Here is a 15,908-nt window from a genome sequence, read left to right as displayed (position 1 = left end):
GCACGCATATACACGCACGCACACACACACACACACACACACACACACACACACACACACACATACACACAAACAGGCACACGTATACACGCACGCACACACACACACACACACACACACACACACACAGACGCACAAACACAAACACGCACACACGCACACACATACACATACACGCACGCACACACACGCGCTTGCACACACACACACAAACACACAAACGCACACACACACACAAACACGAGGCGCACACACACACACACACACACACACACACACACACACACACACACACACACACACACACACACACACACACACACACACCACACACACACACAGGCAGTCTATGGTCCCGACCAGAGGAATGAGTGCATGACTTGGGCAAGTGGATGGAGATAAATGGTGAAGGAAAGCCGTGTTTGATGTTGAAAAGCAATTGCTCTGAGACATGTGCATGTGTGTTTGTGCACATGTGTGTGTCTGTGTGTCTGCATGTTTCACTGAGCTAAGAAGATTGACTAGATGTGCCAGTGCTTGATCTTTCTGTCTGTTTATGACCGTGGGCATTTGTCAGGACATAAGCAGTGTGTGTGTGTGTGTGTGTGTGTGTGTGTGTGTGTGTGTGTGTGTGTGTGTGTGTGTGTGTGTGTGTGGACACACATATATCCATCCTTGGGCACCTAGGAGTGTACATCTGTCACTGTGTGTGTGTATCTGTCTTTGTAGATGTGTGTGTGTGTGTGTGTGTGTGTGTGTGTGTGTGTGTGTGTGTGTGTGTATGGTGGCTGTGGCTGGGTTTTTGTGTGTGAATGATTTATGCATGTATGTGTGTGCTTACGTGTGTGTGTTACAGTGTGTGTGTGTGTCGGTGTGTCAGTGCGTGCGAGCGTGTGTGTGTTTCTATCTGTGTGCGTGTGTGTATCTGTGTGCATGCATGTATGCCTGTGTGTGTGTGTGTGTGTGTGTGTGTGTGTGTGTGTGCAAAGGTATGTGTATGGGCACGCGATCCACCGCCCTGCGTTAGCCAGTCGCTCGGCTGGAATATCTCTTTTCATCACTTACTTGGTATCTCTGACCCATGTGACGTCTTCCAAAATTAATAGCCGGCAACTTGCATTCCCCAGCATCCCCCCCCCCCCCCCGCCCCCCCAAAACCGCTCCCCCTCCTACCCGTTCGTTCTACAAAGGCGGATGAAAACAACAACCATCACGTGCCGCGGAGGAAAACAACACAACTACCTCGGAATGATGAGAAGGGTTTAGGGGCCATCTAAATGTTACCGTGTCCACACCTCCCACCATCTCGCCGAGACATTTTCAAACGCTTGATGAAAACGCCGGCTGACATTTGCCGGAGCCCATGGGCGGAGGCTGGGCTCCGCGGGGCCGTGACTGCTCAGTCCCGCTCTTCCCCTTGAATCTCTATCTGTCGCCGTCTATAAGTTCCCCAGGAAGCCATTGATCCATGCTGGGGCCTTTGGCCGCGTGCCTGTCAGACGCTGCTGCAACAACAAAGGGAACTAGCGCTCTCCCCTGACGGCAGCCACGCCAACCCTGCTTCCCCTTCTATGGATTCCTCCACACCAACGCCTCAGATCTGTCACCTTTAGACGCAGAGGACACCAAAGGCTACATGGTGCTGAGCCGTGTTTGTGTTATGTTATGCACTGATTGAAATGCTTATCTCTCACAACTCCACAGCTGGATGTGGTTTAATTAACAAATAGTTTACATGTGTTGATTCATGTTCATAAATAAATATAATATGTGGATTAGATATGGCTTTGTGAAGCTGCAAAGGTTGACTTAACTGTAGTTATATAGCATGTAAGCATTATAGAAGTGTGTAGCCTGTACGATATGAGGAATGGGGCGATCATGTGTTCAATAATGAAATCAACTTATTTAAGTAGTCCGAGTTCAAATTCACAGCAACGCATGCACTCCTACTACGTCAGTGAAAAATAAATAAATAAAATACGACTGTTCAGCTATAGGAAGAAAAAAGAAAGAAGAAATACCCACATCATTACCAGAGCAGTACTAGGACTCCAGCTCCGTTTAAGGGCACTTTCGCATGTGCTCACGGAAGCCTGATCGAATTGAAAAACTCTGGCCAATCTCGAGTCACATGACTCCACCACCGGCAGCGATCCAGAGCGCAGGGACCACTCGGAGTCGGGAGCTTCTGTAGCCCACTGCAAGCCTGCACACAGACCAAACGCCACCTTAAAACGCCCGATTCCTTCTTTTTAATTGAAACACGTTTTACTCCCACTCGGTGAGTACCTTTTCCAGTGCCCTTTCTTTAAGCCTGTTTTTTTTTTAATTCTCTTTTTCTCTTCTTTCTCTTGGTGTTCCGCAATGAGGGAAATGTTTTATCATTTTCTGCATGCAATGATTTGAATCTTGGATGCTGAGTCTCGCTGCTCCGGCGACGTCCAAAGAGAAATAGCCCCTGCGTTGTTCCGAGGATCTTTTCTTGGTGTTTTTGCAGCCTCCTCCTCGAGCCACTTGTTATCCCTCTTGTTTGTTTTCTGGCTTTTTCATGATTCTGTCTCATTTTGCGGCGATTCGGGGTGTCGTGTTTTTCCCTCTTATCTTGCAGTGTATAGCTGGTATTTGGGACCGTGTGTCTCTGAGCGAGTTTTGATTTTCACCTTCTAAGGATTTTGCTTTTCTAATGGGTAAGGAGTTAACTTTGCTTGGAGTTTGTCAATTTTTCCTTCTTGCTCGATCTTGCAGACTTGAAATGATTTTGAACGTTTTGTCTCCGCTTTATCGTTTCTAAAAGCACTGTTGGATATACGTTACATTGTTTTGCATTTCGTTTTTGATGTTCTTTTAGCATATTGGAATATCCTGTCTTCTGTGCTGCTTTGCAATCATAGAATAATTTACCCTCAATAACCCCAAATTACTTTTAAAAAGAGAAACCATTCGATGACAGATAGTTAATGTGCTTGCTTTGTAGACGATATGCTACAAGTGAACAAGTTCAATCATTGCTGATTGCACTAAAGGCCTAATCGTTGTGTTATACAAATAATAATGAATAGTTATTAATAAAAAATAAATAAATAAATTAAAATACCTCCTAATCGAGGCAGAGTTGTGGATCCCAGCCCAGTTTCTTCTGCTGCACATTTTGTTTTGATGTGTGGGTGTGGGACCCTTTTCTTCCGGACATAAAACTTAAAAAAGGGCTGTTGGCATCACCAGACGGCTCTCTCAGCCGAGGCTCAGAAACGAAGAAGAACTGAATATGCAAATTGCTCTAGTGGTAAATTGAATTAATCACTTGACCTTGACTCAGAAAAACCCACACAGTTCTGTTATCTTAAAATATCATCAGGATGCAATTTAACGAGGCAAAACTAGCAAAGTACGTACAAGAGTCTAGAAGCTTCCAGACCGACAAACCTAGAGTCTGTGCCACCAATGCAAAGCCAACGCATGGCAGGAAGTAGTGCTTTATCAGTACTTTCCCCCATGTCCTCCAATAACATACACTTGTTCCCTTTAATGAGAGGCAGCCGGAGGCTTTTAAGGCTAAATAAAAAAAGGGTTGTCAGGCCGGTTTGAATGGTTCCTGAGAGATATGCACGGAGGCATTTCGCGAGCCATTTTTCAGGCTCACACTTTTTTTCGCGGGGGTCTGGGAACAGGTGGGGGAAACGGAGCGTGAAATGTGCTTCTATGCAAACAATACTTATCTCCCGCCAGGGACGGTGGTGGACGGCTGGCTCCGGGAGCTGCCCCCTGTGAAAGACAAGCCCCCGATGCACAGGCACGCCCCCCTCGTGAGCCACGCTGGGGAAGGGACCAAAGTTTAGCCAAGCATTTCAACACACACACACACACACACACACACACATGCACACACATATGCCTAGGCCTGAGGCTGATCAAGAAGCATAACGAGGGGGGCTTTATCTATTATACTGGGAAAGAGTTTGATGCTCCAGCGCCCTCCGGTAGGTGTTTGTGTGTGTGTGTGTGTGCGTGCGTGTGTGTGTGTGTGCGCGTGAGTCTGCGTGTGTGTCTGTGCGTGTGTGTGTGTGGAGTCGGGGGAGGGAGAGTCCAGAACCAGAACTGAGTTGCAACAGGGCTTCCACTGCCGTGTTAGGTGTGTATGTGCGTGTAGTCATTAAAGAAGCAAAGCGAGGCCACCAACAGCAGGTGGAATGGCAGACAGCGGGTCAAACACCGAGACGGGGGGGGGGGGGGTGATAGTGGGGTGATGATGATGACATGGGAGTCTATATGTTTCTCAGGGTCCACGTCTCTGGGGGACTGACGCCGACGTCGTGCTCCATTCCGCGCTGCTTTCTATAATGTTTGTGCTCAATGCCTTGCAGACCCCATTACATATCTGTCCTGTTCTGGACTGGAGTGCCCCTCCACCGCCCTCCTCTTCCCCCATTACACTCGCGACAAACACCTTTATATTGAACACACAGCCCGCACTTCCACAAAGGCCGTGTTTGGCCGTGAGGAGACGGGGGGTCAGGGCGGGTGAATAGCACATGACAACACGTTCGGCATGCGCCTGATGCTCTCAGTCCTCCATTGTGCGCCGTGCCATTAGCCGCGGCTACATCAGCATTTCAGCACAACGGACAGCTCCCTCTTTATTGTGCCTCTAAAGAGACGGAGAGAGAGCCAGAGAAACAGAGAGGGAGAGGGAGAGGGAGCGCGAGAGGGAGATGGAGGGAGAGAGAGTGTGATTTCAGCACCTCGGACAGCGGCCAGAAGCCTCTTTATTGCTCTGCTGCTGGTCTATCTATAGGCTGCTGGTTGTCGCTCCTAGGCTGGTGTGTGTGTCTCTATTAGCTAACCTCCACCCCTCTGCCCAATCCTATCTGATCAGGAGACTTTTCCAGCCATCACCCCCCCCCCCAACCCCCCACCCCCCTAATCCCGGCATTGTTAAAATGTATCTCGAACAACCTTTTAATGGTGTGATTACTACATGAATGCAAGCAAGGATCGATATATATTGTGTTATCATTGACCGTCACTTTGTTTGTATGTACAAGAATTAAACAATAGATGGAATGAAGACATTATGTCATTCATTCAACATAATGTAATTCATTCGTCTTTCCCTCTGCTGCTGATTAGCCTTTATGTATAATACAACATAAGAATAGTCTCTCTTACCTCCCTCCCTATAATCATTGTCAGCATGTAGTGTCACTTGTCATCGTATATCAACAGCCATCTCCATTGTTTAAACATTTTTTTTCCCCCTGTGAACTTTGACACTCTGTCATGAAAAATAAACCCCACAAAAACGCAGTGGTTTGACACCACCTCACGACCCCGTCCCCCTCTCTGTTGCCACAGAACCACATCCATACATTTTGTGATCATCTAATTACCCGACTCAGCTCCATTGACCCAGTTACTTTAGCCCGGTGCAACACAACGCTATATTTGGCCGGCACACAAGCGAGGAATTAAGCAAATGGAGAAATAGCGTTTGGCGGTGCCAAAAAGGGAAGTGAGAAACTGCTGGGTGTATGTTCTGCCCTCCTGACAGAGCGACCCTCTAGACTCCGACTCCCACTGGCAGGTGGACGTTTTAGTGATAGCAGAGTGTGGCTAACTCCTCACTGGCATCAAGTGTTTTCTTCCCCAGCACTATTTTCAGGGCTCTGCTCCTACCCAGAGGCTTGTCGGCTTTCACAATATCTTGAGATAGAAATATTAGATTTACAACCCAACCCTTCTCCTAGTGAAGTTATCATGACCATGCGAAGACGCAAAACGAATTAGACAGATGCTGGTGGGTTTTGACAGCACATGAATTATAGAATTCAGTTTCCTTCAGCTGTAAACCGAAAAAACGCCCCGAAAAACAACAAAATAGAAACAAATGAAAGGATTTAAAAGTGAAACACAGGGGTTGCATAATCACAATAAACTCTCTGCATTTCCTGGCAGCAAGATGCACTTATCTGATAAATGCGTCAAACGCCCTGATCGGATAATGCAATGTTGTCCCTACCACTGTACATCAAAACGTGGAGAGGTTGAGTCATCCAAATGGTATTAAAACTCGCAGCAGAAACGCCTCCCTTAGGGCCCGCCGGGCCCTCGTCCTCAACATAATCAGCAAAGCTATTATTGTGAGGTATAAGATAAAAACGCCGGGTACAGATATATTTCTATTCCCTCTCTATCGCTTTCCTCCACCTATAGTCGGGAGAGTGCTTTTTATATTCGGTGTCACCAGCGGTCAAGGCTATAGGCGTTTCTTGAATCACAATGTGAAACAACTTACTTTACGTCCTCTGCAGGTGTGCATGTGTATGTGTGCGTAATGCGTGCACGGGTTTGTGTGTGTGTGTGTGTGTTTGTGCGTATTTTCCAGTGCTACCGAGAGCTCCCCTTAAGTTCACACGACGGGGCCCCAGAAGAGATATGAAGGCGGTTTCATATTGGAACAGTGTTTTACGGGGTCTGGCGCTCAGTATTGCTTTCATGGAGCGGGGTCGCTGAGAAGCACCGCCTCACAGTTCAAAAAGTGCCTTTCATTAAAGATAAGGGAAATATGTAAATGATAAGAGGGCCGATGGAACAGTAATATGAATAGGATAAAGTCCCCGGAATAATTCATGTGCCGCCACCGCGCTACCTGCCTGCCTGCCTACCGCACGGAAAAGCCTTATTTTCTTGCGCTTTATTTTTTCCGTCTTTGATACAGGCGCCCAAGGCCTGCTGCTTAGCTCCTTGAAGATGATTGGCATTGCAAAAAGACCTTTCTCTCTCTCTCTCTCTCTCTCTCTCTCTCTCTCTCACTCTCACTCTCACTCTCTCTCTCTCTCTCTCTCTCTCTCTCTCTCTCTCTCTCTCTCTCTCCCTCCCTCCCTCCCTCCCTCCCTCCCTCTCTCTCTTTCTCTCACTCTCACTCTCACTCTCACTCTCACTCTGTCTGTCTGTCTGTCTGTCTGTCTGTCTGTCTGTCTGTCTGTCTGTCTGTCTGTCTGTCTGTCTGTGTGTCTCTCTTTCTCTCTCTCTCTCTCTCTCTCTCTCTCTCTCTCTCTCTCTCTCTCTCTCTCTCTCTCTCTCACTCTCTCTCTCTCTCCCTCTCTCTCTCTCTCGCTCCTCTCTCTCTCCCCCTCTCTCTCTCTCTCTCTCCCTCTCTCTCTCTCTCTCCCTCCCTCCCTCTCTCTCTCTCTCCATCTCTCTCTTTATGTCTCCCTGTGAACTCGCCCCCAACGTGCTATTGTTCCCTTCCTCCATCTCTCCCCGCTCCTGACAGAGTCGGGTGGAATGCACGCACAGGAGGTAACAGTCAGTCAGATTGTCACCCCGGTTCCCCTCTCATCCGCCCCCTCCCCCTCCTCCTCCCTTAACAAACGGTGCTCAGTCAACACAGGTGACAATCGTTAGGGCTCGTTAGTCATTGACGGCTGGGGAAAATGTTGTCTGTCTCCCCTGCGTAATCAGTTTCTAAATTGGGACGATGCATACTGAATAGGTGGATGATATGGGTTGCGTAGGATTGTCCCAGTTCAGCAGGAGTCATGGGAAACTTTCTACAAACGTTCTGCTCTAAGTATAGATTTGTTTGAATTTCCAGGAATCATCAGGTGGTCCCTTGGTCAGTGTAGGACATCACATAAGGCCGGGCGGCACAATGAATGATGTCAGTTGTCTACTTAAGAATAAGCAAGAAAATAAAAGAATCATTGCATGATATCGTCAATGGAACCTACAGTTTATTTAATTGCTCTTCGGAAAGAGATGGTTAAGTTTGTGTGTCACGTTTAAGATGTTTAAGTTTATGTATTCGATTACAGATGGTTAAGGTTAGGTATAAGGTTGGAGTTGGTTAAGATTAGATATTGGCTTAGAGGTTTTTACATCGAGGTATGGGGTAAAAGATTTTATGTTTAGTAAGAAGCGCGGTTGGCCAGACCATAATCGTGCGGTTTTAGGATGGGTGTGTGTATCAGGGTTTGCGGGGGATCCATAATCCCACGTTTCCTCCACATCCGGTGTATTTACCTCCCCCTGGTCCGCCAGGAGACATCCCATTGGTTGAGGTTCAGTCAGACAGGGGGCTGAACCGCCCCAGCTCGTTAAGCACTAATTGCTAATTGAAGAGTTTGAATGATTCAGCAAGAGCTGCTGCCGCTGTCCGGGTTTTAAGTAGGAGTAATTTATGGATATAAGGGAGCAGAGGGTGACGGAGATAAAGACAAAGGGAGGAGGAGGGTGAAGAAGAAAGAGAGAGAATAAGTGTGAGAGAGAGAGAGAACAAGAGGGAGAGAGAGAGAAAGACAGAGGGAGAGAGAGACAGTCAGAGCGAGAGAAAGACAGAGAAAGAGAGAGACAGAACGAGGGAAAGATACAAGGGGAGAAAGGATGAGACACAGAAAGTCAGAGAATGAGAGAAAAAAAGAGAGAGAGAGCGATGAGAGAGAGCAAGAGCGAGAGTGAGAGAGAGAGAGAGCGAGGGAGAGAGAGAGAGCGCGAGAGAGAGAGAGAGACAGAGAAAGAGAGCGAGACAATCCTTAACCCCTGATTCTCATAGGAGAAAATAAAAAATGTAATCCAGTGTTTTCAGTCATTTGCATTCAGAGTTTGCTTTGTACTGTTAATCCAAATTAGTATAAATACAAGGATTGAATCCTTGGTTGTTTCAGACTTCTAATAATTATTGTGGCTACTAAAATAATTTCATTGATATTCTACAGATTATTATTATGATTATGTGAAATCTATATGCAACAGTTTTATACAAAAGGGGATATGGAAATGTATACCTCTATTAGGTTGTGCCATGTTTACTTGCTCTGCTAGTAACCACATTGTAGTTATTAGCACACAATGCTAACCCTAACCACCACCCCAAAATACTGGTCAGCTTGAATGTTATTTTCAAGCTCTAGTCAGAAAATACCAACAAGTTATTTCCTAAAGACATCATTTGCCACAGTGTGATGCTTATCTTGTTCCTCAATTAATTCCATGAAGGTCAAAATCTTCAGCTTTTTGCTATTCAAACAGAAACCTTTTCCCATCATCTATTGTTTGTGACGGACTGGCGATAGAGATCGTATACCGGCTTCCTATTGGTCAACATGTTCTATTCCTCGAAGCGCTTTGCCACCCGTCGGCTGGCACAAACGTGAACTTTAGTTCTGGATTATGACTGGATCCTCCTAGCAGATGTCACAGTGGGCGAGATGTGAGCACAAAGACCCCGAGTCAAATTGGCCTCTTCCCTTGACTGGTGACACTGGAGGAGCCTTTAGTAAAGCATTGTCCAATTGCTGAGGGGGGGGGGGGAAGGATGTCAAATCAGGGTGACAGAGGGAAGGAGCGAGAAGGAGAGAGTTAGAGAGACAGAGAGAGAGAGGGAGAGAAGGAGAGAGACAGAGTGAGACTTAGGCCCAATCCCATTTCTACCCCTTACCCCTTCCCCTTACCCCTTCCCCTTACCCCTTCAAAACAAGGGGGAGGAGTAAGGGGAAGGGGTAAGGGGTAGGAATGGGATTGGGCCTTAGTCTTTCCATCCATCCATGTCAACCCTTTCGCGAATTTGCCCTGCAAGTTCTCTTTTTTTTCTAATTTCCCTCTGCTTCCTTCTCTCCGACCGGCGGGTGGTGACGAGTCAGTGTTGAGATCAGACAGGGAGGGGAAGTGCTAGGGGGATTCCTTTCTATCCGCTCTCAGCCTCTGAAGCCACCAGACAGTTAATGTGGAAGTGGGCTGCACAGCGGTCCAAACAAAATTAAAGACACGTCAAATGTACGACTGTCGCGGTTTCAACGCTTGTAGAAAATAGTTTGACAGTAACAGCTTTTTATTTTTCAAGGATAAACATCAACGATTTTCAAGCACGCGTTGCACGGATACATGCGCCTCTGGCCTCTTATGTGTGGAGACGTTATTTAAATAGCACGCAATGCATCCTGGGTTGTTATTCCTCCTGTCTCCCCAGCTGTCCGCGCTGCTTAGACTGTGTCTTGTCGTCGGGCTGAGATGCCTCTATTAGCATTTGCAGTACAGCAGTTACCGTACATGCTTTGGGGCTGGTATGAGAGACATGAATATTGTAGGAGAAGTGCGCCTTTCTCTGAAGACACATTTTCTAATGAAAACTGCATAGCCTCCGACTGCTAGACCAGGGCATGGGCTCGGCGACGGCACACTGGGAGTGTGGGGTTTATTCCACAGCAGCCGAGCAGAAGCCTGTGGTTTTTCTCAACCGAATCCGGCTTAAAGGGCAGGTTAATATGTGTTATTCAAAACTTCTCTGTGACTGCGTCACAATTCGTACAGCACTGTCCATTTCTTCCAATGTTCTTTTTATTTTATTTTTTGCATTTTTCGGCTTTATTATAGAGTGAGATAGACACGAAGGTTTGTGAGATAGAGTGGAGGACATGCAGCAAATGACCACGGGCAGGAATCGAACCCGGGACTAAACCTTAATGGTACGTGCTCTACCCGCTGAGCCACTCCATCTTTTATTTCTAACGTCTGACACCCAAGCAAAAGCCTGTGATTCCTCTACACAGACGCTTGTCCGCATGTTAAGTAACGATTATGTACCAAAGCATACATCTTCAACAAAACAAAGCAAATTCACCTTGCGCAGAATAGTTTAACCGGTTGCGTGTCTTATTTGCCCTGTTGCATTGCTATCCTGGTTAAGTGCTTTTTAGGCTTTCAGAATGAGCAGGAAATCTGGATAACAAAACCCTTCAGCGGCAAGTGACCGCCCGACACACTCCACTCAGCCAAACATGAGACCCTCCAGAGGCAACTTTTGGACAAATAGCTTTTGACAAACATGGCATTTGAATCCACCTCCACCCACTCTCAGAATGTACAAGTAAACAGCAATTCAAAAAAAAAAAAGAAGAAGAAAGAAACGCCATCAAAAGAATTATATTGTGACTAATACACGGGGGGCGACAAAGACCCAATCTGCGCTATTGTCCGAGCGGGTGAAACAGCTATTTAATGTGCTCTACAAGACGGCCCCTCACTCAGACCCCTGAATCACCGTTTAGAAAGCCCTCTGTGAGTACTCTTTTTCAAGCCCGCTGCACACTGTGTATCCCTCAGACACTCCCGACACTCTGAACAATGCCTGATTGCATTCAGCCTTTTTTGCCGTTCACGTGTCCTAAATCAGACGAAACGTCGGCCAAAATCACACATGCACCGACACACACACGCACACACACACACACATGAGTACACACACACGCACACACACACACACACACACGCACACACACACACACACACACACACACACACACACACACACACACACACACACACATACACAACCATACACACACACACACACACACACAAAAACACATGCACACAACCAAACCCACACACACACACGCACACACACACACAGTGCACCTGCCATGGAGTGGCCTTGGGCCGGTTTGTTCGTCGCACTCCTGCACCCATTTATCACTTAGCGAGGGGGTGGGGGGCTGAGGGTGAGGGGGAGGAATGGCGGTGGGTGGGTCATCTACTGCTGGGAGGCGTGGGGGGGGGGGGTGGGGGGGGGGGGGGGGGGGGGGGGGAAGGGGGGCGCTCTGTGCTTCAATCGACAAAAATATGTGTGTGAGTAAGAAATGCGGGCGACCGGCTTGCAGGTTTCATCGCTCACTGGTCAGTCGATGATTGACTGTGTAAGAAAATGTTGCCCCCGCCCACGTCGGCTGACCGCCGCTGGATATCTGTGTGTGTTCATGGGTGTATGTGTGTGTGTGTGTGTGTGTGTTTGTATGTGTGTGTGGGTGTATGTGTGTGTGTGGTTGTTTATGTGTGGGTGTGGTTGTTTATGTGTGTATGTGTGTTTGTATGTGTGTGTGTGAGTGTATGTGTGTGGGTGTGTGTTTATGTGTTCATTTGTGTGGGGATGGGTGTGTATGTGTGTCTCTTAAAGTGTGCGTATGTGTTTGCAGGTGTGTTAACTTGTGTGTTTGTATCTATGTGTGCGGATGTTTATGTGTGTGTGTGTGTGTTTGTGTGTGCATGCTTGTGTGTGTATGTTGTTTACAGTTGTGTTAACTTGTGTGTTTGTGTGTGGGCACACAACAATTCCACATGAGACGTGTGATGGATTATGTGTAGATGAAAAAAAGAAATATGAAATCAAAGAGCAGGTGAAAATAGCCCGCCAGACAGAGCAGCGCCTCGGAACAATAAACCTATCAACAGGTGTGTGTTTGTGTGTGTGTGTGTGTGTGTGCGTGCGTGCGCCTATAGGTGTGTAGTTGTGTTTGTGTGTGTGTGTGTGTGTGTGTGTGTGTGTGTGTGTGTGTATGTATGGGAATGAGTAAGGTTTTTGTTCTCATTTGTGCTGAGCTGCTTTCGTCCGAGTTTCAACCTTCGGGTTTCACAGCTGCGACTCTCACCCCCACCATCCCCCCAACCTCCCCCCCATCCCCCCCCCCTCCCCGCCCCCCCCCCCACCCCCTAGCAGCGAGCACTGGCTCAGCCCACCTGTCTGCCGTCCTCCACCACAGGTTAATAGCAAGCCGAGGTTATTATGAGGAGTTATCACCTCCGCCTGCTTTTATGTCCTTAGCCGAGCGCTTCCTGAGACAATAGCGAATCTATAATTACGCACTGAGCCCAGACACAGACATTATTTAGATCCACACTCACGCACACAAAGCACCGGGCCGCCGGTATGCAAGGGGCTGGAGAGAGGGTGAGTGCGAGAAAGTGTTTTTGTGTGTCTGTTTGTGTGTGTAGCGTGTGTGTGTGGGTGTGGGCGTGGGCGTGCATGCAGTCTTTGAATGGATGGATGCAACACATTCTGCTCTACTGATTGCTATGGCGATGTGACCTCTCATCCCTTAGAGAGAGAGAGAGAGAGAGAGAGAGAGAGAGAGAGAGAGAGAGAGAGAGAGAGAGAGAGAGAGAGCGGATGGCTGTTAGTGGTAGAGGGGAGGCGGAGGGGGGAGGTTTGGGGGGGGGAGGAGAAGGAAGGGTGGGGGGTGGGATTTGTCGCAGGTTGGGAGGATGATAGACTGAGAGTGTGTCTCTTGAGATCACTTTCCGTAGCCATCACTGGAGGCAGAGACATGTTCTAAAACGGAGAGCTCAGTGTCCAACTGCAACTCTCTCTCTCTCTCTCTCTCTCTCTCTCTCTCTCTCTCTCTCTCTCTCTCTCTCTCTCTCTCTCTCTCTCTCTCTCTCTCTCTCTCTTTCTCTCTCTCTCTCTCGCCCCAATTCCACTGTGAAGTGGTTACATGCACACTGAAGTGACACTAAAATTTACCAAAAACACGACAACATCATCTACCACAACACCGAAAAGGACAGCGCCTTACAACACTGAATCCCACTCAGGAATTAGAGTCAAGTCAGAAGAACGATGCCAAAAAATAATGAGGCGAGTCAACGCACTCTATTGCCTTCTAATGCTCGTGTCGGTAATTGACGGACCTGCCATAAGAGACATGAGGCTATATACCCCCACAGCTCTCTCAGTGAGCAGCCCCGTCGTTTTCACACCTGCTCCTACGCTACTGTCAAGCATACCTCTCTCTGGCCTTCCTCCGGTGGTGTTCCTTTGAGTCTAACCGGTAAGAACATTCCTCTGCCATTCACTCGGAGCGCCAGTCAGTTACGATTAAACCGGAGGCGGGCATGAGGTGAGGGACGAGTGGAGTGTCTCGCATTTTGGTGAAATTCTACAAATGGAGGTCAGAACAACTTGTCTTTTTTGGTACTGTGTTTAAATGCAACTGCATTAAAATGTTCCTCAGCTAGACTTGTTTCTTGACATTCTTGTTGTGCTGTTGTTTAAATGGCACGCATTTGCTGCTCTCAACCTTACATTTCAGTTTGACTCTAATGCGATTTCTGTTTTTGTTAAGGCACTTAACATGAAATGAATAATCACGACGCAAACACTTTAATTGGCAATTGTGAAGATCGTCTGTTGTGGAGACTAACTTCATGGTTCATTCAAACTGCAGAGCTTACAGGAAACATACAAATGAACTGGCGGTTGGTCTTGATTGCCGTCTTGAATGCTGAATCACTGTACCGATTATATATGCTGGCAGTGTTTATGTTATCCACCAGTGACTCTTTCCCTCCGAAAGAAAAGCATAATTGATTGTGCATGAAATGTATTCCATATTCGTCAGGTTTGATTTGACACACACAAATACAGAATGCCAGTTTTAAAGAAAAGTACAAAATCTAAAGGCTGATGTCTACGAGTTGAAGGTCATTACCTGTGTATTTCCTGCTCCATCATCTGGTGGAGTTATGCCGACAGTGAAAACAACTTCACAGGAGAGCAGAAGATGGATGGGTTGAGGAATGAGGATGTATTTTAATTTGTATCACGCATCCTCTTCGCATCGCAGAGATCACTAGATGTCACAGACTTTGTGGTGAGAAATCCTTTTGGCGTTCTTCATGCAGGAACCCCGAAACCCACAAGCACTGACACTACCTTCCACCAGCCTGGCAGTGTGGTCTTTAAAAGAATCAATCAATCAATCAATCAATCACTAAGTACCCTCTTTCAACTTTAAATGTTTCATATTAGAATCTTTGGTAACAAGGGTACATTAATTAACCATTAATTATCATTATGATATCTAAGCGTTTATTAACAATGAAATATGTTAGTACTATTATAATATGGCAAGACTTTATGGTCAAGTAATCATTTACTAATGGCATTCAGGTTTACTTGTGGTGTTATTATGCAATTATTTCTGAATGCGTATACAGAAATAAGCACATGCACAACCTGCATTGATTTTTCTTCTCCAGCACTGGAAAATAATAATTATCTGAAATGTAATTTTCATTTCAAATATATGTAAATGAGAAAACATGATCAGCATTGCATGTGTTTTGTGTGGTCAGACACAGATAGGAATATTACCGCTGAAGAAGATCGAATTTCCTGATAATTAATCAATAATAATACATTAGTGTATGTGCCCGAAATGATAGCTTTTAGCCATTAGCAAGTTCTCAAACTTTCTATCCAATCGTTAAAAGCTTGAAAGGTTAGATGGAGGACATTCAAAGCTTTAAAGCCTGTAATCAGACGTAAAGAAAGGACGTAAAGAGACACTTTACAGTGCTTTGTAAAGAAGCCACTGAAATACGCACAGTGTTGTTAGCTCTGTGCTACCAACATACCTTGCTAACATCTTCCCTAAACTAACCTAGCTTAGCTAGCTAACTAGCTATGCCACCTAACTTACAGTGCATCCCTTCTCCACGCCCACCGCCCCCCCCCCCAGGGCCTGCTAACCCTGCTGGCCTGCGGTGTGTGTTTCAGCGGCTGTAGGGGTAGGATGACTGGCAAGACCCAGACCAGCAACGTGACCAACAAGAATGACCCGCGCTCCCTCAACTCCCGCGTCTTCATCGGCAACCTCAACACGGCGGTGGTCACCAAGGCCGACATCGAGGCGCTGTTCTCCAAGTACGGCAAGATCGTGGGCTGCTCCGTCCACAAGGGCTTCGCCTTCGTCCAGTACGCCAGCGAGAGGAACGCCCGAGGCGCCGTGGTCGGAGAGAACACCCGCGTCATCGGCGGCCAGCCGCTAGGTAATGTCAGGGGGGGGGGGGGGGGGGGGGGGGGGGGCTGGGGGGCAGAGATTGTTTGTGTACGTGTGTGTTTGTGTCTGTTTGGATGTGTGTGTGTGTTTGTTTGTTTGTTTCTGTCTGTCTGTCTGTTGGGAGGCGTTTGTGTGTGTGTGTGTGTGTGTGTGTGTGTGTGTGTGTGTGTGTGTGTGTGTGTGTGTGTGTGTGTGTTTTTGTGTGTGTGTGTGTGTGTGTGTGTGTGTGTGTGTGTGTGTGTGTGTGTGTGTGTGTGTGTGTGTGTGTGTGTGTGCCGGTGTGTGTGATTCCGT

At 47.2% G+C, this 15,908-nt stretch overlaps 1 protein-coding gene across 3 annotated transcripts in view; it reads left to right on the top strand.

The window, feature by feature from the left end:
- The first annotated feature begins 2,108 nt into the window (after positions 1-2,108).
- The window catches only part of LOC115549483 (RNA-binding Raly-like protein), a 35,304-nt gene continuing 21,504 nt past the window's right edge, over positions 2,109-15,908 (top strand). Inside the window, exons 1-3 of one of the 3 annotated variants that reach the window (XM_030364702.1) lie at positions 2,111-2,284; positions 2,612-2,690; positions 15,332-15,603. In XM_030364702.1, coding sequence (XP_030220562.1) covers positions 15,348-15,603 — 256 coding nt within the window. In that variant the 5' untranslated portion in view covers positions 2,111-2,284; positions 2,612-2,690; positions 15,332-15,347. Of the gene's footprint in view, positions 2,285-2,611; positions 2,691-15,331; positions 15,604-15,908 lie in introns of all 3 variants that reach the window. The other 2 variants (XM_030364703.1, XM_030364701.1) reach the window with 2 other exon arrangements.

Source organism: Gadus morhua, chromosome 8 (genome assembly GCF_902167405.1).
Source record: "Gadus morhua chromosome 8, gadMor3.0, whole genome shotgun sequence".
Taxonomy (NCBI): Eukaryota; Metazoa; Chordata; class Actinopteri; order Gadiformes; family Gadidae; genus Gadus; species Gadus morhua.
This window is presented reverse-complemented; position numbering and strand designations above follow the sequence as displayed.